Genomic DNA, 25393 nt, shown 5'->3' on the forward strand with positions numbered 1-25393 from the left:
GCACTAACTGTTTAGTGCGAACAATTCTCCAATGCCGTTGGTGGACCAATCGTAACACATCCTTTTGCAATACTTTTGGAATAAGCACACGCGATTGTCCTCTATGGTTCTGATCCATAATCACATCTTGTTGAGCTGAAAGGCTATGCTGAGGTGCAAAATAACGCTACACAACTGAGTTCTGGATTCGGTTCAATGAACGAGGCCAAGACGTGCGAATGTACCGCAGCAAAATCTTAAAATCTGGGTCTGCTTCCGTGGCCTGTGCAATTTTTCTGTAGTGCAATGGAAAAGATTCCAGCAATTTAGAATCCTGCACATCGATTTAGCAACAAAATGCGGCAGATGCATCAAAATGAGAGCCTGGGCCAATCGGAAGCCGAGATAGGGTGTCTGCATTGCCATGCTTTGCTGTAGGTCTCTACACAATTTCATACTGATTCTGCGAAAGCAACAAAGCCCATCGTTGCAATTTTTGAGCAGTGCGTGTAGGAACTGGCTTTGACAGATGAAACAAAGAGTGCAAAGGCTTGTGATCTGTCAGTAAATAGAACTTGCGGCCATAAAAACAGTGATGAAATTTGGTCACAACATACACAATAGCGAGAGCCTCTTCTTCAATTTGAGAATAATTGCACTAAGTTTGAGTTAACAGCTTTGAGGCAAAAGCAATAGGTCAGTCTTGTGCACCAATTCTGTGCGAAAGCACAGCGCCGATTCCTTAGAAAGAAGCACCGACTTGCAAAACTACTGGCTTGGCGGGGTCAAAATGCACTAAACTTCGGAGCTGCAATCTGAGCAGCATTTGGTATGAACCGAATGTAGTATGTCTTGCCTAGTACTGACTGCAGTTCAGACATGTTGCGAGGCACAGGCAGGTCAGGGATTGCAAGAAAATGAGATTGGAGAAGGCGCACACCATGACTATTTATCATATAACCTAATTACTGAGTTTCAGTTTGAAAAAAAAGTCATACTTTTCAAGACGACACTTGAGTCCTGCTTCTGACAACACTAGAAAAATAGTACACAAATTGGCAATGTATCCCTCTGGTGTACGACGTGAGACGACAATATCGTCAAGGTAGTTTAAACAAAATGGCACTTTTGCAGTCGGCTGTTTCAAGTGACGTTGAAAAATGGCGGGTCAGGAAGCACTGCCGAAGAACAGATACAAATACTTGAACAGTCCGAAATGTGTATTTACAATAAACATTTTCTGCGATTCTTCATCCTGTGAAATCTGCAAGTAGGTATAACACAAATCTATCTTAGAAAAGTAATGTCCTACACCAAGCCTATCCATGAGATAGACTTGAAGTCAACACAAACAGGAATGCGACCACAAGGTTTAGGCAACAAAACGAGAGGACTTGTCCTTGACTAGTTTGAATGGGAGCAATTACACCATTGTCTTGCAATTCTTTCAATTCACTGGCTACTTTGTCTCTTAAAGCAATTGGAACGTGAGGATCCAGAAAAACTTCGGCTGTGCATTGTCTTTCAGTGTAACATATGCTACAAAGTTATTGACTTTTCCCATTCCTTCTCAAAATAGCTCAGTGAGATGTTTATATTTTCCCACCTCCACGTTACAAATGGTTTGAGTGAAATGCCCAGTCGATGCGCTGTTGTTTTCACAACAATTCTACCAACATTGGGAGTTGTTTAGTTCTCGGGGTTTTGTAAAATTCCTGGATTCATGTCTCGTCGCTGTGCAGCCTATGAAAAGGATTGCGGAAGACTCCCAAATAAATTCCAAAATACAGTGCAGTTTAATACCAATATATTTCCAGGACTCTGGTGTCCGAGCCTGGTGAACTGTACCGGTTACATTACATGTACCCAAAGTTGACATCAAATGACACAGAGTTCACAACAATCAACAAACGAGTGAGCCTACAATACATTTGCTCGCAACACTAGCCAAAAAACGAGTGCTCCAAGGCGCCTGCATGCCTACTATTTATACTTTTGTTAACAATTACTTACAATGAAAATTAAAATTTTATATAAAATCACAATTAAAAGTTAAACCGAATATGAGATACACATAGCTAAAAATTTACAATCTCAGTGCTGAACAAGGTGAACCTATTTTCAACTTAGTTACGATTTAATATAACATTTTCTGATTAATTATGTAACAGGTAAGAATTACATTTCTAAATTTGTTTATAACAAATCAACTAGTGCCTGATTTTTACTGCTAACATATATCGGAGATTCAATTAACATGCTTTATTTATATGTTCTATTTAATTTGCTGTTGTAATTTTATACTGATAGGTTTACTGGTACATCCTGACCATGTGCTACATTTCTTTTGATTAGTTACAGTATTAATTTCACATTTATATTATGTTTCTCACATAAGAACAATGTTAATCAGCAAAGCATTGTTTTCGAATTATATGTATACTGAAATAGTGGTTATTTTTGTATGTAATTTGGAAACAGGTCACTCTACAATTGGACAATTAGGACTGGTGTTTATCTTTAATGCTCTCTTAGGGGTTCTGATACGTAGCAATGAGATACAGTAATATTTCAATACCCCAAAGAGTTTTGGCTAGCCTGATAGACAAAACTCTTCTCACAGAAATATTAGTGTGATTGGTGTGATACAGTACTAGTTGGACAATATAACACAAATTGCATATATCTTAAAAGGTACAAAATTGGATCATGAAACTTTACATACAGATAAATTTTCCAATTGGAATAATGAGATTACAAAGAAATTTCCAAACTTTTACAAAATCAATATTTACATAAAATTTTCTGAATGAATGTTTTTCCAAAACTATCACTTCTAGAGCGTCCTTGTTTTTGTCACTTCTAGAGTGTCCATTAATTTTCCCTCCTTCAAACACTCGAACACAACTAAGCTAACAAGTCACAAATTTGATTGGATTGATTACGTTGCATTTTAAAGTGCCCATATGACATGTTCTAGAATAATATTATCATATAAAAGACAGAAGAATAAAATTTATCCTAACAGTTTGCAATACCATAAAATATTTTACAAATCTTATCAAACATGAATGTTCATAATTATATTTGTATATTTATATTGTGACAGTATAGAAACTGTTCATTTATATCAAATCTGGGTTGTTGTCACAAGTATCTGAATATACTATGTGTAGTCAATATTTCTTGGCTTTGTACATCAAATGCAATAACGTTTCAAAATATTTACCAGACATCCAGAAAGTCAGATCAAATTAACACTGAGAGACAGCTTCAAGATTTTATAAATTGTGACAAAATAAGTATTACATCAATAAAATTCCTGAAAATGGCAAGATACACTTAAGCAAATGATAATGTAATTGTGCTATAGTTAGCAACCTTGCAGTAAGGAGATTCTGTAAAAAAATCCAGAACCTTGTCACATGGCATGTTATATTTCATTTCATCAAAGTCCTCAGTCTGTCTATTGAAGTTGTCATTTCGTACCCCTCAATACCAAACTAGTCTCCAGATTGTGTCTTGCGAGATGTGACTAATGTAAAATAACAGTTTTTCAATGTGATTTGTGTGCTATGCATTGTCATAGTTGTTCAAAATAACTCAAGTTTAATTTCACATCAGCATTTCCTTCAATCAAAATGCATAAGAGTTCTACTTCATGCGATTCAAATGATTCATTAGTTACGTTATGTGTGACTGCACAGTACCATCACATCATAATCCTCTCAATTAAACGAATCATCAAAACCATTAATAAATGAGGGTTGAATACCACCAACAACCTCAGCAGCATTGCATATCATATAACCTAAATCTATCATCATCATCATCATCCTCATCCAAATACCCCTACAATATCAAATCAAACCATCTTCCATCAATAAACTGTAAACATCAGTTCATGTGAATCAGAAACAGGAATGAGTCTGCAACCTCAAATCCTTAATACAAATGTAAATCACAACTTCACTTACCTTATTTCAAGACAATCCTCAACAATTCAACAATTTCGACATCTCTCTCGTGTGTACATAACTGAGTGAAACATGTATATAGTATATCATGGCGATAGTCCCTTCTTAACAGCATAAATCACTTCAACCCTTTCATAAATCATAACATCTTTCAACATCTCATGCGTTCTTATATATAGTAACACACAAATTCAGTTCAGTTCAGTTCTTAACAGCATAAATCACTTCAACCCTTTCATAAATCATAACATCTTTCATCATCTCATGCGTTCTTATATATAGTAACACACAAATTCAGTTGTCAATCGTATAATGGCATGAGAAGCAAAACATAGTAATTCCTTCCATGTGAATAATATATATAAGAAAAGATGTATGTAGTTCTTTTTAACTGCACAAATGTACCATACAATCTTTAAGTATGTATTAATAAGCTTAGTGTATCTTCACACAATTCACCTTTCATTTCTGGATAAGCTGATATAAATACGGTATGGTGTGTTGTCTGTTAAGATGTGTAACTGTTCTTCACTAGAAAATACATATTGGTTTTTCCTGGCAACGCAAGTTCAAATCATAGTCCTCACATATCAGTAATAGTCACAATTGGTAGGATATAAATGTCAAATTATCAATACATCTGATGATGCATATTACTCAATCAAAACAAAATTATCTTATACTACAAATCAAATCACATTAAAATATCTTACATAACAAATATAAGCAAACATAGGTACAAAAAGTTAATGTATGTATTGTCAGAGGCTTGTGTGTCAAAAAGGTATCGTAGAATGTGGCATCAGTGTTTTCGAGAAGAAAATGTCACATTAGCTGGGGCATCTTGCATAAGTCACACGCATAGTACTCAAAAATTGTGTACCGCCCCGAGGGATTGCAATTATTGCACATAAGGTTTCAACTGAGTGACATTTCTTAAATCAAATAGCTTTTTTGATTTGGGATAGGTAAGTCGGTAGGGGTTTGGATGTGGTTTCTCATAAACTTCAAATGGACCAATGTAAATAACGAAAAATTTCTTGATCTCTATTGATTGCCTTGGATTTCTCATAACATTTCGTTAAGACTAAATCACCTACATTGTACTGTGTAAACTTTCCTTTTGAATCATGTTTAAGCTTTCTCTTGGCACAGTGTGTTTCAATATTTTTCTTTACTATTTCCATTCTCTCGTCTGGTGTTAACTCATTACAGACAGGGAAATTGATCAATTCATACAAGATGTTTGGTGGGTGTTTGTTAAAATGGACTTCATAAGGCGTAAAGCCAGTTGATGTATGTTGTAAGTTGTTCAAAACATCTTCAAAATCATATATGTAACTTGACCAATTTGTATGATCTTTAGAGCAGTAGGTTCTACAAAGCCTGCCTATTTCATGCAAACAGCGCTCAGTTGGGTTACAAGATGGAGAATAAACAGAAATAAGGACGTGCTTAATGTCTTCATCTTTCATGAAATCTTTCCAAGTGTTAGATGTAAATTGGCTCTCATTGTCTGAAAGAATGGCTTTTGGTTTTCCAATTTGTGTGAAGTAATCATTACAAAAACAGTTTAAAATTTTCCTGCTTGTTGCCTTCTTTAGTGGATACAATTTTACTACTTTAGTGAATACGTCAACAACTACAAACAAATATGTATAACCCTCTTTAGTTCTCGGCAACTGGCCAAACAAATCAATTCCTATCAGTTCCAATTTGCCTTTTGGCACAAAACTTTGTAAATAACCTTGGTATTTCTGATTTGTGACTTTTACTCTTTGGCACTGATCACATTTTTGTATAACCTGTCTTACTCTTCTAAACATATTATTAAAATAGACATTTTCCTTACGTTTGTCAGTGCATTTCATGATTCCAGTGTCCATAGCTCTCATGTGTGTACTTAATTAAAACGTCAACACATTGTATAGGCCAACAAACCTTCCAGATGTCAGAGTCAGTGTTATGTTTCCTGAATAAAATACCTTTAAAGTTTTGATAATACGTGCCAACCTTTTCATAACCCTTTTTACCAATAAGGCTTTTCACAAGTTCCAAATTATCATCCTGGTTGTGGTATCTCCTAAGCTCACTGCAAATGTTAGTAATTTCCTTTTCACCCTTAATCCCTCTCATGTACATTATTTTAAACACTTTGTTATCCAATAGTTCTTCTTCCTGACCACCCCCCACAGGTAATCTAGACAAAGCATCAGAAATTATATTCTGATCCCCTTTTATATACTGAATGCTATAATGAAATTGTTGTAAAAATATGGCCCACCTGGTTAATCTACTAATGAAAACTTTACAGTCTTGAATATAACATAGAGCTTTGTGATCCATGAAAACTATGACTTTATGGCCTGCTAGATAGTTCCTGTATTTAGTGAAACCCCATACAATGGAAAGTAGTTCCTTCTCAGTCACTGTGTAATTACGTTCATGTTTCTGCAGACCTCAGCTGGCAAAACTGATTGAAAGATGTTCTAAATTTCCATCAATTTCCTTCTGTTGAAACAAATGTACACCCAATCCATAATCTGAACTATCTGTCATTAGGCAAAATGATAGTGAAAGGTCAGGTCTGTGGAGTAATTGACTGTTATTTAGTTCTTGTTTGATCTCATCGAATGCTGCTTGACACTGATCTGTCCATTCCCATATGGTGTTCTTTTTTAATAGCTCTCTCAAACACGGTGAATTTAAAGCGTGGGTGCTGACATACATACGATAAAAATTACATAGACCATAAAATGACCTCAGCTGTTTCTTGTTCTTTGGACATGGAAACTGGACAATTGTAGAAATTTTACCACTGTCAGGTAGAATGCCTTCTCTGTTAATTATATGGCCTAAAAACTTCAAGTCTGATACTCCAAATTTGCATTTACTTAATTTAAGGGTCATACCGCCTTGTCTGAACTTATAGGCTAATTTGTACAAAGTATCAAGGTGTTCCTCCCAAGTTTTGCTGGTTATTAATATATCATCCGCGTAAATAATTAGTTTAGATAGTAGTTCACTTCCAATCACAAGATCCAAAGCTCGATAAACTCAGCTACAGACACATTCAGCCCAAATGGAACAACACAACAATGAAAACATTCACCATTATATAAAAAGGCTGTGCACTGCCTCGAATCCTGTGCTAATGAATTTGTACAAGAGTTCCTCCATGGATTCAGGATGGTCTGTTTCTCTTTCTATAAACTTATTCAGATGACGTGAATCCAATACCAGCCTAACACCACCATCCTTTTTTGAAATACAGACCATCGTGCTGTTATATGGACTGTGACTTCTCTCTACTATTCTCCATTTTAGCATTTTCTGGAGTTCCCTCTCCACTTCTTTCCTTTTACAGATAGGTACCCCATAAGGCTTAATTAAAAAGGGTTCGTGTGGCTTCAACTTCAAATGACATTCATAATCTTTGACCCTACCAGGTTGATCACTAAAAATGTTACAGTTTTCCCAGAGAAAATTTTCTAATTCCTGCTTTTCAGACTCAGACAAGTCATTTGCTTCTTTTATCTTTTCTGATGTGGTTAGAGAGTAACTATCATCAACCAAATTCTGGTTATTGTGATCCCTATTTTCCTCTTCCTCCATGTAATGGCTACACTCTAGATAAATTATTTCCCTAATATGGTTACTACTGTTTGTACTTGAATTTAACTGGATCACTACTTTTCCTTGAATACTGGCCTTTGGTTCAGTGAACAGTAATTCTGAATTTTGCCAATCAAAACTCACCTTTGCTTTAACTATCCAGTCCATCCCTAAAATCATTTGCTCATTGAGGTCTGGAATAACTAAACAACCATGTTCAAAATTAATGTTGCCAACAGAAAATGTAATTCAAGCTTGTTTATTTATTAACTTACTAAACTTGCCAGTGGCACCTTTAATCCGTACACTTGTGATTGGAAATTCGATGTAACTTTCAGTGTCTTTTATCCTGTTCCTCAACTTGTCTGAGATACTACTAGTGGGACTGCCAGTGTCAATCAAACAAAGTCCTGACCAATTGTTAATGCTTATTTCTACGTAAGGGCTACCTAAGGTAATATTTGGGTCACTATTCACATTCTCTGCCAGCAAGTCACTTTCTAATTCAGTTGTATCAATGTTGTTACATACTTCTACACTACAGGTTTCAATGTCAGAATCAACATAAGATTGAGTGTCATTATGACTGGAATCAAATACACATGAAACAGATACCTTACCTTCACTAGACTTAAAATTATCTTTCATGGAAGGATCTGATTTGATGACTTCACTTTCATTATTATTTTCTAAACAAACTTCATTTTCACTGATAATAGACTCTAAAATCTTCTCACCTATCAACTTAGCTGGTTCCTGCTTATTAGTAGATTTACTTAAGATTTCTTTTATACAAATTGGTACCAATACATTGTTTGCACTCTTAATATTTTCTCATGAACCAACTTCCCTTTCAGAGTTACTTTCAGCTGCAACACCATTATCAATAACTTCAACATAAATAATGCTATCTAATTCCTCTTGTGTACATATATCATCAAATACATCATCCGTCACAACACTGTCTTTATCAAAATCATCATCAAAATAATCTGTGGGTGATACCTCTGCATGCACATCTGCCTTAACTACTAAGTGTTCAACATCTGAAGTTACACTAATGAAATTGCTACCTGTTTCATTATCAGAGTCAGGTGTTATTTCCTCATTTTGGCTACCAATTTCTACTAATATAGATACCTCATTATCCTTACCTTCATCAAAAAAGAAGCTAGTGATACCATACATATCATAAGTTCTGTCTACATCAGGTGTTAATGTGTCATCAATTAATGCTAAGTCATGTTCATTAAGGTCAAACTGTGGTCCTGCTTGAGTATGTGCATTATTCAATTCACTCAACACGTGATCCCAAAAGTTTCGCTTATAACTAGTATCATCTAAGTAGTAGTCCCTATTTACATTACATTTATGATTGCTTTTATGTTTCTATCTCTTTAACCTCCTATTTGCCTGGTTTGTGCCATAATTATTTACCTCGAATTGATAGGTTCCCAACGAGGTGGTTACCTGTTTCCCTGGTTGGAATTGCTGTTGTGAAACTGGTTACTGTTTCTCTGTTCTTGATGGTTTTCGTGTCTGTTGTAACTACTGTTTTGGTTACCACGCCAATTATTATTTCTGTGTCCATTATATTGTTGTGACCCCCCATTCCTATTGTGAGTGTTTCTGAGGTTTTGATTGTACTGTCTGTCATCATTCTGCCATGCACGGTCAATTTTGTCTACATAACGTAAAAATTCGTCAACACTGTCATCTAGTCCATATACAAGTCCCCACTGAAAACGGTGTGGAATGCGCCGTTTCAGTACGTCAATCTGTATCAGTTCGTCCAAAGGTTTGCTCAAATGTGACAATGTCCCTAATTGTTTTTCACAAAATTCTCGCATGCTAATTGCAAGACCTGTGTTACATTTGCTACCGTTAAGAAATTCGGATTTTATTCTTGCCTGTTTGTTTTCCGACCAAAACTTTGCCAAGAATTGGCGTTCAAAATCGGCAAAAGACGTAGTATTTGTATCAATGTTTTGGTTCGCCCATGTAAGGGCTTCACCATCCAAAAAACGTTTCGCAAATTTAACTTTAGCAGACTGTGGCATGTTAGGTTGGAAACTGTCTTTGCATTGATGCACAAAGTCAACTGGATGCAATTTCGCATCACCTGGGTAACATTTTAACCTAACATTGTTACAACTATGCACAAACATCTGGTTTGAATCAAAATTGGACATTATATTATTTTGCAGTTTTGAAACTTCAGAGCTGACTGTTTGCAGTTCTGTTGTTACACTTTCTACTTTCTCGTCAATACGAGATATATTATCAGAAACAACTTCAGAATTTGATTTCAACCTGTCCCCTATGAACTCTTTTTCTGAAACAAAAGTTCCTGCTACATTTTAACTCCTCTTTTCGGTTCACTAATTCATTTAAAACTACTACTTTCGTGTTTTTGACACGTTTGTTAACTAATTCAATGCATTGGTTTGTTTCTTTAAATTCGGAGATTGTGAAAGCCTCCAAACAGACAACTTTGGTTTCTACCCTTTCTATGTCACATGCAACGATTTGTACTTTGTTATTTGTTGCATTGATTTCTTCTCTCAACGATTTGAAATTTTGGTCCAGCTTTTCTGTGACCCCTTTAATGTTGCTACCTAATTGTTTATTTTGAGTTACCAATTGTTGTAGTTTATTATTCAACAATTGAGATATGTGATCAATTAAATTCGGTTGCTGATTTGCTCCCAAAAAACCATGAAAAGGCGAACAACTACTGCCCGCGGAATTTGCTTCACTGTTTAAGTTTACATTTGGAGTAGAAGCATGAAATTCACAGTCTGACCACGTGGTCATGCCTATTCGATTTAACTGAGTTTCGCTCATTTTGATCAAAGTGGCTAAACACTAGACAAAACACTTTCCTGCCTATCAAGTGAAATTGACACACGCACACAATGAAACAAAAACAAAATTGTAGGACACAATTAAAAGGGGTACTTATCTGATTCATTCGCGATGTCATTCCAGAATATTTTTGCTCCTGGCGACGTATGTGGCGCAGTCTGCAACGTACAAGATTATGGTTCCTGCTTCTTGTACATGGAATTCTTGCGAGTCGTCCTCTGCACAGTCTTCCACTTGATCCCAGCTCCTCCACCACATTGAGATGTTTATATTTTCCCACCTCCGCATTGTAAATGTTTCGAGTGAAATGCCCAGTCGATGTGATGTTGTTTTCATGTCAATTCTACCAACATTGGGAGTTGTTTAGTTCTCGGGGTTTTGTAAAATTCCTGGATTCATGTCTCGTCGCTGTGCAGCCTATGAAAAGGATTGCGGAAGACTCCCAAATAAATTCCAAAATACAGTGCAGTTTAATACCAATATATTTCCAGGGCTCTGGTGTCCGAGCCTAGTGAACTGTACCGGTTACATTACATGTACCCAAAGTTGACATCAAACGACACAGAGTTCACAACAATCAACAAACGAGTGAGCCTACAATACTGTTACTTAAAATCCGTCTTGATTGCAATTTTTTTTATTCATACGACCGGTTTCGGTTCATTCAGATCCATCTTCAGATCTGATATTTCAGTTACAGGAGTAACCCGTCCAAATCCAGCAACTTTCACATGCTACGTCACATCTGTGTAAGTGACGTAGCATGTGAAAGTTGCTGGATTTGGACGGGTTACTGCTGTAACTGAAATATCAGATCTGAAGATGGTTCTGAATGAACCAAAACCGGTCATATAAAAAAAATAAAAAAAAATTTGCAATCAAGACGGATTTTAAGTAACATTATAAAATCACTGATTGCTGTTATCCCATAAGACATTATGTCTATATTTGCAAAGCCTACAATACATTTGCTCACAACACTAGCCAAAAAAACGAGTGCCCCAAGGCGCCTGCATGCCTACTACACTTCTGGAAATTGAAATAAGAACACCGTGAATTCATTGTCCCAGGAAGGGGAAACTTTATTGACACATTCCTGGGGTCAGATACATCACATGATCACACTGACAGAACCACAGGCACATAGACACAGGCAACAGAGCATGCACAATGTCGGCACTAGTACAGCGTATATCCACCTTTCGCAGCAATGCAGGCTGCTATTCTCCCATGGAGACGATCGTAGAGATGCTGGATGTAGTCCTGTGGAACGGCTTGCCATGCCATTTCCACCTGGCGCCTCAGTTGGACCAGCGTTCGTGCTGGACGTGCAGACCGCGTGAGACGACGCTTCATCCAGTCCCAAACATGCTCAATGGGGGACAGATCCGGAGATCTTGCTGGCCAGGGTAGTTGACTTACACCTTCTAGAGCACGTTAGGTGGCACGGGATACATGCGGACGTGCATTGTCCTGTTGGAACAGCACGTTCCCTTGCCGGTCTAGGAATGGTAGAACGATGGGTTCGATGACGGTTTGGATGTACCGTGCACTATTCAGTGTCCCCTCGACGATCACCAGTGGTGTACGGCCAGTGTAGGAGATCGCTCCCCACACCATGATGCCAGGTGTTGGCCCTGTGTGCCTCGGTCGTATGCAGTCCTGATTGTGGCGCTCACCTGCACGGCGCCAAACACGCATACGACCATCATTGGCACCAAGGCAGAAGCGACTCTCATCGCTGAAGACGACACGTCTCCATTCGTCCCTCCATTCACGCCTGTCGCGACACCACTGGAGGCGGGCTGCACGATGTTGGGGCGTGAGCGGAAGACGGCCTAACGGTGTGCGGGACCGTAGCCCAGCTTCATGGAGACGGTTGCGAATGGTCCTCGCCGATACCCCAGGAGCAACAGTGTCCCTAATTTGCTGGGAAGTGGCGGTGCGGTCCCCTACGGCACTGCGGAGGATCCTACGGTCTTGGCGTGCATCCGTGCGTCGCTGCGGTCCGGTCCCAGGTCGACGGGCACGTGCACCTTCCGCCGACCACTGGCGACAACATCGATGTACTGTGGAGACCTCATGCCCCACGTGTTGAGCAATTCGGCGGTACGTCCACCCGGCCTCCCGCATGCCCACTATACGCCCTCACTCAAAGTCCGTCAACTGCACATACGGTTCACGTCCACGCTGTCGCAGCATGCTACCAGTGTTAAAGACTGCGATGGAGCTCCGTATGCCACGGCAAACTGGCTGACACTGACGGCGGTGCACAAATGCTGCGCAGCTAGCGCCATTCGACGGCCAACACCGCGGTTCCTGGTGTGTCCGCTGTGCCGTGCGTGTGATCATTGCTTGTACAGCCCTCTCGCAGTGTCCGGAGCAAGTATGGTGGGTCTGACACACCGGTGTCAATGTGTTCTTTTTTCCATATCCAGGTGTGTATTTATACTTTTGTTAACAATTACTTACAACGAAAATTACAATTTTATATAAAATCACAGTTAAAAGTTAAACTGAATATGAGATACACATAGCTAAAAATTTACAATCTCAGTGCTGAACAAGGTGAACCTATTTTCAACTTAGTTACGATTTAATATAACATTTTCTGACTAATTATGTAACAGGTAACAATCACATTTCTAAATTTGTTTATAACAAATGAACTAGTGCCTGATTTTTACTGCTAACATATATCAGAGATTCAATTAACATGCTTTATTTATATGTTCTATTTAATTTGCTGTAGTAATTTTATACTGATAGGTTTACTGGTACATCCTGGCCATGTGCTACATTTCTTTTGATTAGTTACAGTATTAATTTCACATTTATATTATGTTTCTCACATAAGAACAATGTTAATCAGCAAAGCATTGTTTTCGAATTATATGTATACTGAAATAGTGGTTATTGTTGTATGTAATTTGGAAACAGGTCACTTTACAATTGGAAAATTAGGACTGGTGTTTATCTTTAATGCTCTCCAAGGGGTTCTGATAGGTAGCAATGAGATATAGTAATATATCATCAGGAAATTCTTAAAGCAAGCTAGCTACGTTGTCTTTTGGATCACAATCCGGTGTGGAAATTGCATTGCTATGGATGCTAAGGCCAAACAAATCGAAGGCATCTAAACCGAAAATGTTCTCACTGTCTCTGGATTTCAACACAGTAAAATTCACTGTCCCAGTGTGAGATTTGTAAGTGGCAGGCAAATACACTGTCCAAGCACTGGAATTTCCTGTGAGGTGCTTGCTAGATTTACAAAGGCGTGATGAGCCTAACTGTTCATACGTGGCATGATTAAGCGAAGTTACTGAGGCACCTGTGTCTAACTGACAGTTCACCAAATGGTCAGTAATGTGTAATGAGACAAATAGTTTGTTAGAACGTCGCTGCACAACACTAGGTTTGTTAGAAACTGTTGTAGGTGTGGAAAACACAGTGTTCATGCATGTGCATGAGCCTGTTTTTTTCTGGAAGTTGACAAACAAACTGCTTGTACATGGGCATTTTTCCACGTGTGTGACATGTTGCTTTACATGATAGGCAATCCTGTCTTTTATGGCGAGCAAAATATCTAGGACAAGACTTCACTAAGTTCACAGTTCTGTTTACATGTCTACGTGGCTGTCCGTGCAGCCATACAGGCGCTCGTTGTTTTTGGCCTGCTCGGAGTGGTCACAATCGAGCAGCGACTCGACCTGACAAATCAGGACCTGGTCAAACTTATCAGCCTCTATGGAACCCGAGTCATATTGCTGTAAGATTGGCAATACTTTGGGAAGTGATGGATCTGAGTACTTTAAGATCTGCTCCTTATTCTTCTATCTGGGACATCGAATGTTATTGCATCTCTAATCATTAAATCATTGTAAAAGTTGGCACAACTACACTTAAATTTACACTTCCTAGTCACTCCCGTTAATTCTGTGTACTACTGCTGGTACGTCTGTTCTGGCTTTTTGTTGCGAGCGAAAGAAGTGATATCTGGTTGTAGCTACTTGGACTTGCTGGATGTAACATTGAGTTAATGCAGCGATTACTTCGTCATAACTGAGGTGGTCGGGAGACGCCATTGGGTAATTTTTTGTATTAACTTGAACACTGAGGACACCACAATCGAAAGAAAGTATCGCAGCTTTACAGTGTTTTCTACATGATGAACTTGACAATGTGCTTGCAACTGTGTAAGGTATTCGAGCCATTCCCCGTCTGTGTCGATAAATTGCTGGAACAGTGGTATGCTGGTCGACAGCACTTCTTGGGCTGATTTGTTCGTCTGTTGTGCGGCCAATGTGGCTTGTGCAGCATGTAGTTGTTGTAACGTCGTCAGCAAGGTAGGCAATTTGTTGGTTCTGAAACTGAGAAACTTGTGTTAGATCCATTACATCAGCTGTCTGCAGCTGAGGCGCGCGGACATGGGGTGGAGGGACGCAGGGTAACCACGGTTTAAGAAAATACATTATAGCTAAAAAGCAAGCCAAGCCTCTGAAAAGCGAAATTTGATTAGTTCTGCGCCTCCCCCTCCTGGAATACATGCAAGAACACAACAACAAATTAGCAAAAAGAAACACTATCAGCCCTGAAAGCTAAGAAACAAGAGAAGCAAACAAAAACTTCTGCTCTGAATTATTCTCGTATATACAGCTCCTATACTTAATCCTACTTTTCTAATCATATCAAGTTAAATTTGTTATGGAATACAATGTTCATGAACATTAGTCTATAGTTATTTTAAATGTTCATCTTCAGTGTAATAGCTATAATCTAGTAAATATTTTTTTACCCTTTGACTAAAGGTGTGGGGATCATTTACATCTTTTATTTCTAATGGTAATCTGTTGTACAATTTAATACCATCATATAATACACTATATTGAGTTTTTGACTTGTTTCTTCTGTTTAGATGTAAACAGTGTCTGGATTTGATTCCATGGTCGTGAATTGTGCTCTTTGTGGTATACAGATTAATGTTTTTCCTTATATACATTATGTTTTGATAAATCTATTCACATGGAACCGTCAGAATTTCTAACTTTTTGAACAACTATTTACAGTGTGCCCTTTTACTGCTATTTGTTACTATTCGAACAGCTCTTTTCTTTATCTTGAAAATTGTATGTTTCCAGCACTTACCCCCCAAAACATTATCCCATAACTGAGGACTGGATGAAATATTGCACACTGGTGCAAGGATTCGCAGGGCGTAACATGCTAACATTGGCAGAATCTAGCCAGGATACCGCAAAAATGGAATGCCTCCCATAGTATACACATCAAACGGACGTTCTCGCATCGACAGCGTCGACGACGAGTGAGGTAGGTCGTTTTCTTTAAAATTACAGCTATTTTAGTAACGCTCATCTTTTGTCGTTGCTCTAGTGACCACTATAAACAATTAAACATGCTCATAACGCCTGCCACCAGTCGCGTGATCGATTTAGAATCGCACGTTTGATATCTATCGTTTGGAGCCCGCGGCTTCATAGGCAAACATTCTTGGAAATTAAGCATTGTTATTTTAGAAAACAGAGAAATAGTCTCACCTCTCTGTCATATGCTCCAGTTCCTCACGTACAAGATTGAAAAGACAAAGCGAAATCTGAATATAAATTCGGAATCGGCGGCATCTCACTGTTTTCTCCTTCCTCATTCTCTTGAACAGTTCAGACAAAAACTCGACATCGTTGTCTGCAGCTGCAACTGTCACTATTCATGTCATCTCAAAAACTTATTCCCCGGATAAGCTCGCTAACCGGCCAAAAATAGCCAGTTAAGTTATCTCGAGTTTATTGTCCGGTTAGGCGTTATTCTGGCTTCGTATAACACGTTTTTCGCATTGTTCCGGGCACAGAGCTTAACCGACTGCTAACGGGAGATTGTATAACCGGCCCTTGGTTTGACAAACTATTTAGGTGATTTTGGCCAGATCTAAGGGGGATTTCAAATGCGATAGGGGAAAATTGTGCTTCAGAGTTGGCGGAACTGCATTGAACACTTGACAATTGCAGTGCGTACTGTATGTAGCGCTTGTGTGATGTTTGAAATTACAAAATGAAAACACTCATCAAGTTTTCAACGTTTACTTACAAATGTTTGAATCCGTCAGCTTGTGATAAATTGTGTAACTTCTATACACCATCCAGATATTTCGCTAGTCACTACAATAATCTCAGGGAACCGTGCTTGAGTAGAATCTGTTATAGGTTACCGGTTCTTCATAAACAAATATGCACTACTGCTGCATTAAACGTGAAGCTTTTTGCAGAAGGAGAGAATGCTTACGCTCATACGGTTTTTGAGAGACTTCCAGTGTATTCACAAACTCTAGCTCCTGCCACAATAGAGGTAAAGCATGTATCCGAAGAAAATTTCCAAGAAATCGTTAAAACGGATTGGAGCGACGGTAAAGTGGATGATGTATACGCCGCTTTTGAAACTGTATCTCACTATGTAGCTAGCCATCCACATGAGATTTCAGACGAGCTATTCAGTAACCTATGTGCAGCTGTCGCGGACAAGAGTGAAAAAATGTCTGATGAAAATCTCTTTGGTATTCTACGGTGTTTACGTTTGTGGCCGATGGCAAAGTCAGTAGAAACACCAAACTTTGCTAACATCTGGCGTTCTGTTGATAAGGAATGTGTAAAAAGAATTAAAACTTGGGATTTGAACACGGTACTTTACGTCTGTGATCACTGGTACAAACTATATTTGGTACGAAAGTCAGATTTTATGTGGTTTGCAAATTTTAAATTGGGTAGAAAGCCAACACGTTTGTTGCCTTATCAACTAATACAGTGCATGTTTTATACTAATGTTTACCGTAGGTGGCATCCAGAATGCATCAAGTACGAATTCGAATACAGTGTTGAGAAGTGCTTTGATGAACTGTCCCTTGACGAGATTGGTATCTTTGCAATGGGCTTTTTCAAATCGCAAACAAAAATTCGCAGCCATGTCTTGATATCAGAAATACTGGCACGTACAACAAACGAAGTCCGTAATGTTCATGACATCACACTCGCTGCTATTTTGAAGATATTTAGATACTCCTTAACACCACATCACGCCGACATCCTATACTATTGTCTAGAGAAATTAAAGGATGAGGTGCCCCGCCTTTCACTGTTAAGTCTCGTCCATGTAGCATTGGCAGGTACAAACGTGCAGCTGTTTCATGAAGATATGATGCGCACTATTTCTCAGCGGTTTTGTGATGAAGTGAAGACGGCTAGGTTGAAAGACCTGGAGCGTTTCGCCCTAGCCCTCACACAATACAATTATGATCCGCAGACAACTCCGTGTATCTACAAGATAATAGCTGAGGAACTCCACAGTCCAAGCCGACAACAAGAAATTGAGCTGTATCCAAAATGTCTCGCATGTTGTTTGTACTATCTATCACTGAGAGATACCTATCACTTGGATCTGATTGACAGTGTTCTACAACATGAGTTCATAAAAAATACTTATGGTATGTATACACAGTGTTTTATGTGGTGGTTAAGAACTAGAAAGAAAATCATAACTACAAAAGGGATTTTTGCACTGAAATGTAGTTTCAGACTTGCTCAGCACTTAAAATCCACATGTTTAAATAATAATGTATCACCTGTAAGAAAATTCCAAAAAGATTTCATTTTCAGAACAGTGTCAGTATTGAAGTGTTTTTGGGAAATGTTTACAGCACTGTGTGTATGTAAATCATAACTTCCTATTACACAAGAGCCTTTGATTGTGTAAATCATGGAATTCTTTTAGATAAGCTAAATAATTATGGTTTGAGTGGGGCAGTGCACAAATGATTTAATTCATACTTAACTGGAAGAATTCAGAAAGTTGAAATAAGTGGTTCATGTAATGTTAAAACAACAGCTGGTTCCTCAAACTGGGGGGGCTATCAAGTACGGGGTCCCACAAGGTTCGGTCTTAGGTCCTTTACTGTTCTTGATATACATTAATTACTTACCATTCCATGTTGTTGAAGATGCAAAGTTAGTTCTTTTTGCTGATGATACAAGTATAGTAGTAACATCCAAAAACCAAGAACTAAATGATGTAATTGTAAATGATGTTTTTCACAAAATTATTACGTGGTTCTCAGCAAACGGACTCTCTTTAAATTTTGATAAAACACAGTATATACAGTTCTGTACAGTAAATGGCACAACTCCAATAATAAATATAGACTTTGAACAGAAGTCTGTAGGTAAGGTAGAATTTTCAAAATTTTTAGGTGTGTCCATTGATGAGAGGTTAAAATGGAAGCAACACATTGATGATCTGCTGAAACGTCTGAGTTCTGCTATGTATGCTATTAGGGTTATTGCAAATTTTGGTGATAAGAATCTCAGTAAATTAGCTTACTATGCCTACTTTCATTCACTGCTTTTGTATGGCATCATATTCTGGGGTAATTCACCGTTGAGTAGAAAAGTATTCATTGCTCAAAAATGTGTAATCAGAATAATTGCTGGAGCCCACCCACGGTCATCCTGCAGACATCTATTTAAGGATCTAGGGATCCTCACAGTATATATATTCACTTATGAAATTTGTTAATAATCCAACCCAGTTCAAAAGTAATAGCAGTATGCATAGCTATAACACCAGGAGAAAGGATTATCTTCTCTATGCAGGGTGGCACAGAAAGGGGTAAATTATGCTGCCACAAAAGTCTAGTCACCTACCAAACAGCATCAAAAGCCTGACAGATAGCCAACTAACATTTAAAAATAAGTTAAAAGAATTTCTAGATGACAACTCCTTCTACTCATTGGCTGAATTTTTAGATATAAATTAAGGGGGTGAAAAAATAAATTAAAACATTAGTGTCATGCAATATTTTATGTAATGTAATATCTTGTACAGACATCTTTTATTAACCTGACACATAGTGTCGTATTCATGATCTATGGAACAAGTATTAATCTAATCTAATCCTACAATTCATTCTTCCTCTTTTTCTCTCAGGAGTGAAGTTGTAACATTTGAGCATTGATTTATATATCAACAGTGCTTTTTTCACTATAAACATATTTTTTATCCATTCTTTATGCTTTTTAATGATAATGTGATGATTATCGTGTTTGCTACAGTAACAAATTGAAAGAAATTAGGCTAGTATAGGCCAACCGTATGGTTACCTTTTGACCTACTGCAGTTGTATGTAAAATAAATAGTTATGTGCAATGTAATGATACTTGTGAATTTTGTGTGTGTGTGTGTGTGTGTGTGTGTGTGTGTGTGTGTGTGTGTGACACGCAGAGATATAATATGTTAGTATGAAATCAGTCAAAATATGCAATACATAATTCTTCAAAATTACTGATACATCTTTTCCAAAGACTTGTCATCATTTACTGGTGCCAAATCCAGCACTTCCCATGGGAATGCACATAGTTGTGTAAAACTCGGTGAGATTTTTCCTCATATTCCTTCACGTCTGCAAAATAGTCCCAATTCTTCCTGGATCTTCCAGCTTCAGTTAAAGAAACAAGTACATAATCCCCTGGCTTATCTTCCCAACCTTGTATAAAAATAAGTCTGCCGTGCCGTATTGCCTTATCTTTCCAGTTTCCCACCACCTATCAAAGTCCCACCGTCCACCCACAGAGGAGCATTCCCCTCGTAAATCAGTACCACCCAGGACTAGAGCAACTGCATTACATCTCCACCAGGATTTCGACTACCTCTCATCGTGCCCTAAAATGAGAAATGTCATGCCCACAATCCGTCCCACCCCTCCCACAATGGAGACGTACCAGATAGGGTTAATGGAAGAGATAGAGAATATCCTAGGGGAGTAGCGCGCTTCATTACAGGAAATCGCGAAAACGTTACGGAGATGATAGATAAACTCCAGTGGAAGACCCCGCAGGAGAGATGCTCAGTATCTCGGTACGGGCTTTTGTTGAAATTTCGAGAACATACCTTCCCTGAGGAGTCAAGCAGTGTATTGCTTCCTCCTACGTATATCTAGGGAAGAGACCATGAGGATAAAATCAGAAAGATTAGAGCCCACACAGAGGCATACCGACAATCTTTCTTTCCATGAACAATACGAAACTGGAATAGAAGGGAGAACCGACAGAGGTACTCAATGTACCCTCCGCCACACACTGTCAGGTGGTGTGCGGAGTATGGATGTAGATGTAGATGGTATTCTGCCATCCACCGAACCTACACGTATACTTGTCCATCCCTATGCAACCCCTGCCCCCAACCCCTCACCTCATGGATCATATCCCTATAATAGACCTTGTAAGAACTGTTCCATACATTCTCCTCCCACCACCACCACCACCACCACCACCACCACCACCACCACCACCACCTACTCCAGTCTGGTCACAAACATCACCTATCCCATCAAGGAAGGACTACCTGTGAAACCAGTCATGTGATTTACAAGCTAAGCTACAACCACTGTGTTGCATTCTATGCGGGCATGACAACCAACAAGCTGTCTGTCCTCATGAATGGCCACTGACAAACTGTGGCCAAGAAACAAGTGGACCACCCGGTTGCTAAGCACACTGCCAAACATGACATTCTTCATTTCTGTGACTGCTTCACAGCCTGTGCCATTTGGATCCTTCCCACCAACACCAGCTTTTCTGAATTACACATGTGGGAACTTTCCCTGCAATATATCCTACGTTCCCGTAACCCTCCTGACCTCAGCCATCGTTAGTCATTGTCCTCACCCATCCAGTGTCCCTTTCCCATTCCAGCACTATACAGCCCTCATTCCACCACTGCACCTAGTATTTTTACTTCTCTCCTTTTCCTGCTGCCTCCTCCATTATACCATATAGCTGCTGTTTACTAGGCCCGCAGGCAAGTTTTCAATAAAATCTACTACTTACCATGTAGCTATAATAACTGTTCAGTCTCTAAACCTAGATATTTAAATAATTTGTAGAAATTGTGGGTGATGGGATAGGTTTTTAATTTTCCGTTGATCTAGGAACTACATGGCAGATTGAAACTGTGCGCCAAAACGGGTCTCGAACCCGGAGCCTTTGCTTTTCCCAAGTGAGTGCTCTACCAACTGAGCTACCTGAGCACGACTCTTTACCCATCCTTACAGCTTTACTTCTGGCAGTACCTCGTCTTCTACCTTCCAGGCTCTGATCCCGGGTCATGTGCCAAGCTGGGATAGCTCAGTTGGTAAAGTACATGTCCATGAAAGCAAAGGTCCCAGGTTCAAGTCCCACTCTGGCAGACAGTTTAAATCTGCCTACAAGCTATTGACCAGTGCTACCCCGTCATCCTTTAGTAGTGACCATCCAGGAGTCCATCTATGCCCTGGAACGGTCCAGTTGTTCAGTGGTGTTTGTCTGGACCCCAGGTCAAGTCAGAATCCTGGACAATGAACTAGCCGACAGGCTGGCCAGTCTGACTACGTGGAAACCGCTTATGGAGATTGGCTTCTCTGCAACTCTCCTGCGTTCAGTACTACAATGCAAGGTTTTGCAGCTTTAGGTGGCAGAATGGCATAACTTCAGTACGCACAACAACCTGCGTGCAATTAAGGAGACTACGAATGTGTAGAAGACCTCCACGGGGACCTATCGCAGGGGCTCTGTGTTCTCTGTCGGCTCCGCATTGGCCACGCTTGGGTGATGCATGGCGCCATGATGTCCCACCTCAGTGTCGGTGCAGTGCCTGGCTGACAGTGGCCCATATCTTGGTGAGCTGTCCTTCTTTGGCTGCCCTGCGATGTACTCTCCAGTTACTGGACTCTTTGCCATTAATTTTAGCTGACAACACCTCATTGGCTAATTTAGTTTTATGTTTTATACGTGACGGTGGGTTTTATCATTCTATATAAGTTTTCACACGTCCTTTGTCCCTTTGTGTTCCCCACCCTATTGCTTTTAGGCTGGATGTTTTAATGTGTTGCAGAGTGGCTGGCTTTTCCTTTTTATTCTCGTGATCGGCGAGCCACGGTCATCTGCTCTCTTGTTTTTATCGCTTCTACCTGTTTCTTGCTTCTCAGTGTGGTTTTATTTTCCTGTTTTGTCCATAGTAGTGTTGGTTGTCCTTCTGTCTAGCGTTGCCGGGACCAGCGCCTGTGCGTCATCCTCACTCCTGACTAATGGACGTCCCGTCACTCAACAGCTGTGGACACCCATGCGCGGCCTGTTCCAGAGGACCCTCCACCTTATGGTTCTTCTATTCTCCTTTTATTGTGCTGTACGTCTCCTTTCTTTTCCTCTTTCCCTTGTGTAATTATTTTTCCAGGAACAAGGGACTGATGACCTCGCAGTTTGGTCCCTTCCCTCCCTCCTTTAAACCAACCAACTAACCTCCTTCACCTGCTGCATCTGATGCTAATCACCGGCTCCACGACAGTTCTGCCTGGATACGCCTGTCTGGACTCATTGTTTCGACCACTGCCAAACTGGGTTCCTGCCGTCGCCTGGCGTTGCCAGGAGCAGCACCTGTGCGTCATCCTCACTCCTGACGAGTGGACGTCCCATCACTGAATAGCTGCGGACACCCATGTGGGGCCTGCTCCAGAGGACCCTCCACCTCCCCTGCCCCTGCCGCCACCGATGCCTGTTCCTGTGTTGCAGATGTTCCAGTTTATGCTGCACAAGGTGATGCTGCTTGACAGATAGCTGTCTGGGGTTCCTGCCTCCACACCCATTCCTCAATTGATGTCACCAGTGCAGCCACAATTGCCTCTGTTGCTGGGTCCTGTGTATCCGTCGTCCCCAACAACCCCGCTGATACCTTCAGTGCCAACTGTTAACCACTACGAGAATGTCACTATGGAGATGCCATCTGCAGTCCTGCCCTACAAGTCTCATGAGAGGGGGGAAGGCACGCCAAACAACTCCCCCACCACCACTTCCACCCCTGCTCACCATTGCCTGCCCCCCCCCCCCAAATGCTGCAGCAGCCACCATCATCGGACAATGAAATGGACATCAGTTCTGTCATTAGTGTTTTCCATGATTTGTGATCTCAGTGCCTTGTGAGACCAGTGTTTCTTCTTCTCCCCCTCCCCCTCCCCCATGGTACCAGTGCTAGTGTTTTTTAAATATGTATGTATGTGATTTTACTACCCCCTAGAATGGACGAGTGATGTACCTTCCCTCATGACTGCGCGATTTCAGAGGGCATGCATCGGTACAGTTTATGAGCCCACTTTAGAGGCCACCTGTTGGCCCTCTGGCACATACTGGTGAGCCACCAAAGAAACAGCATTATTTAAGCAACAGCAAACGAGTGTTTGACCTATTCTTTATTCTGCATTACTGTTGTCCAGTCAGTGTGTTCAGTGCTGTGCACGACCTGTGTCCTATGTGTTGTTCTATAAAGTACTATCTTCCATAAATCGTGTTTGTTCTTGCTGTAACACTAACGTTTCTCAGAAAGGATAGATTAAGTACAGTTGGTGGTGGAGTGTTTATTGCTGTCAGAAATAGTTTGCCTTGTAGCAAAATTAAAGTTGATGATTCCTGTGAGTAAGTAAGGGTATAGGTTATACTTGACAACCAGAATAAATCAATAATTGGTTCCTTTTACCAGCCACCTGACTTAGACGATACAGCTGCTGAAGATTTCAAAGAAAACTTGAATCACTTTCCAAGTAGGTACCCAACACATACAATTATAGTTGGCAAAAATACCTGTTTAAAGTTGATGGTAGCCATTAAATCTTGCTTGTAATCGTACTGAACGCTTTTTTGGAAAATTTTTAGACAATTAGTTCAGGAGCCCATTCAAAGTGTAAATGGTTGCGGAATCATACTTGACCTCTAAGCAACAAATAATCCTGAGCAAATAGGGAGCATCATGATGGGTACACAGATTAGTGACCACAAGGACATTGTAGCAAGACTAAATACTATAACATACAAATCCACCAAAAATGGGAACAAACTATACCTATTAAAAAAGAAAAGAAAAACTTGCTTGACATCTTTCTAAGAGATGGTTTCCACTCCTTCCAAGCCGATTACATAAGTGTACACCAGATGTGGTTTTAATTCAAAGAAATATGCTATAGATGGCAATTGAGAGATCTATACCAAATAATAATTTATGGCAGTGATCTTCCATGGTACACAAAACAGTTCAGAACACTGTTGCAGAAGCAACAAAAAAAAGGATGCCAAATTTAAACAAACACAAAATCTCCAAGATTGGCGATCTTTTAAAAAAGCTCAAAATTTAGCATGGACTTCAATGTGTGATGCTTATAAAAGTTTCCACAACAAAACTTTGTCTTGAAACAGAAAATCCAGAGAGATTCTGGTTGTATATAAAGTGCGCCAATGGCAAGACACAATCAGTACCTTCACTGCACAGTAGCAATGACAATGTTACTGATGACAGTGCCACTAAAGTAAAGTTATTAAATATGATTTTCCAAAATTTGTCCCGCCCTGCGGGTCCGGGAGTTAGAATAGGCCCAAAGTATTCCTGCCTGTCGTACGAGGCACTAAAAGGAGTTTCACACATTTCGGCCTTTATGTGATGGTCCCCTGTAGGGTTTGACCTCCATTCTTCAAAATTTTCCTGAAGAGCGAGCCAATTGGGGAACGGCGTCTTATGAGGTGATTTGTGTCCATCGTGCATTGAGATCCTTAGCCCACTTTCTCGTTGTCGCATTGAGTCCTGCCCATTCTCCATCTCTTTGGCGAGGACACCTTCCTGGGTGCGTTTTCCACCATAAACTATGCCGTGTCGGTTTCTGTGTCGACGATGACCATTGACGTCTTTGCATCTGATATCCAGCATGGTAGCCAGCCCGTTGTGGTGGGGCCACCATGTACCCTGTTGGTTGTAGCCTCTTGGCCACACAGGGATCGCTCAGCTGATGCCTGCGCCATTAACTCCACACGTATGCCAAGGGGTAGATGCCCATCCCCCTGGGGCATCGGGACTCCCAGCAATGGCCATCCTGCCAGGTGGCCTTT

The 25393-nt window shown here is 39.9% G+C and overlaps 1 protein-coding gene across 2 annotated transcripts in view; it reads left to right on the plus strand.

The window, feature by feature from the left end:
- Nucleotides 1-16470: 16470 nt before the first annotated feature.
- The window catches only part of LOC126252790 (FAST kinase domain-containing protein 5, mitochondrial), a 46051-nt gene continuing 37128 nt past the window's right edge, over nt 16471-25393 (plus strand). For both annotated transcript variants that reach the window (XM_049953725.1, XM_049953726.1), the window contains exon 1: nt 16471-17925. In XM_049953725.1, coding sequence (XP_049809682.1) covers nt 16503-17925 — 1423 coding nt within the window. In that variant the 5' untranslated portion in view covers nt 16471-16502. The remainder of the gene's footprint in view (nt 17926-25393) is intronic.

This window comes from Schistocerca nitens, chromosome 4 (genome assembly GCF_023898315.1).
Source record: "Schistocerca nitens isolate TAMUIC-IGC-003100 chromosome 4, iqSchNite1.1, whole genome shotgun sequence".
NCBI lineage: Eukaryota > Metazoa > Arthropoda > Insecta > Orthoptera > Acrididae > Schistocerca > Schistocerca nitens.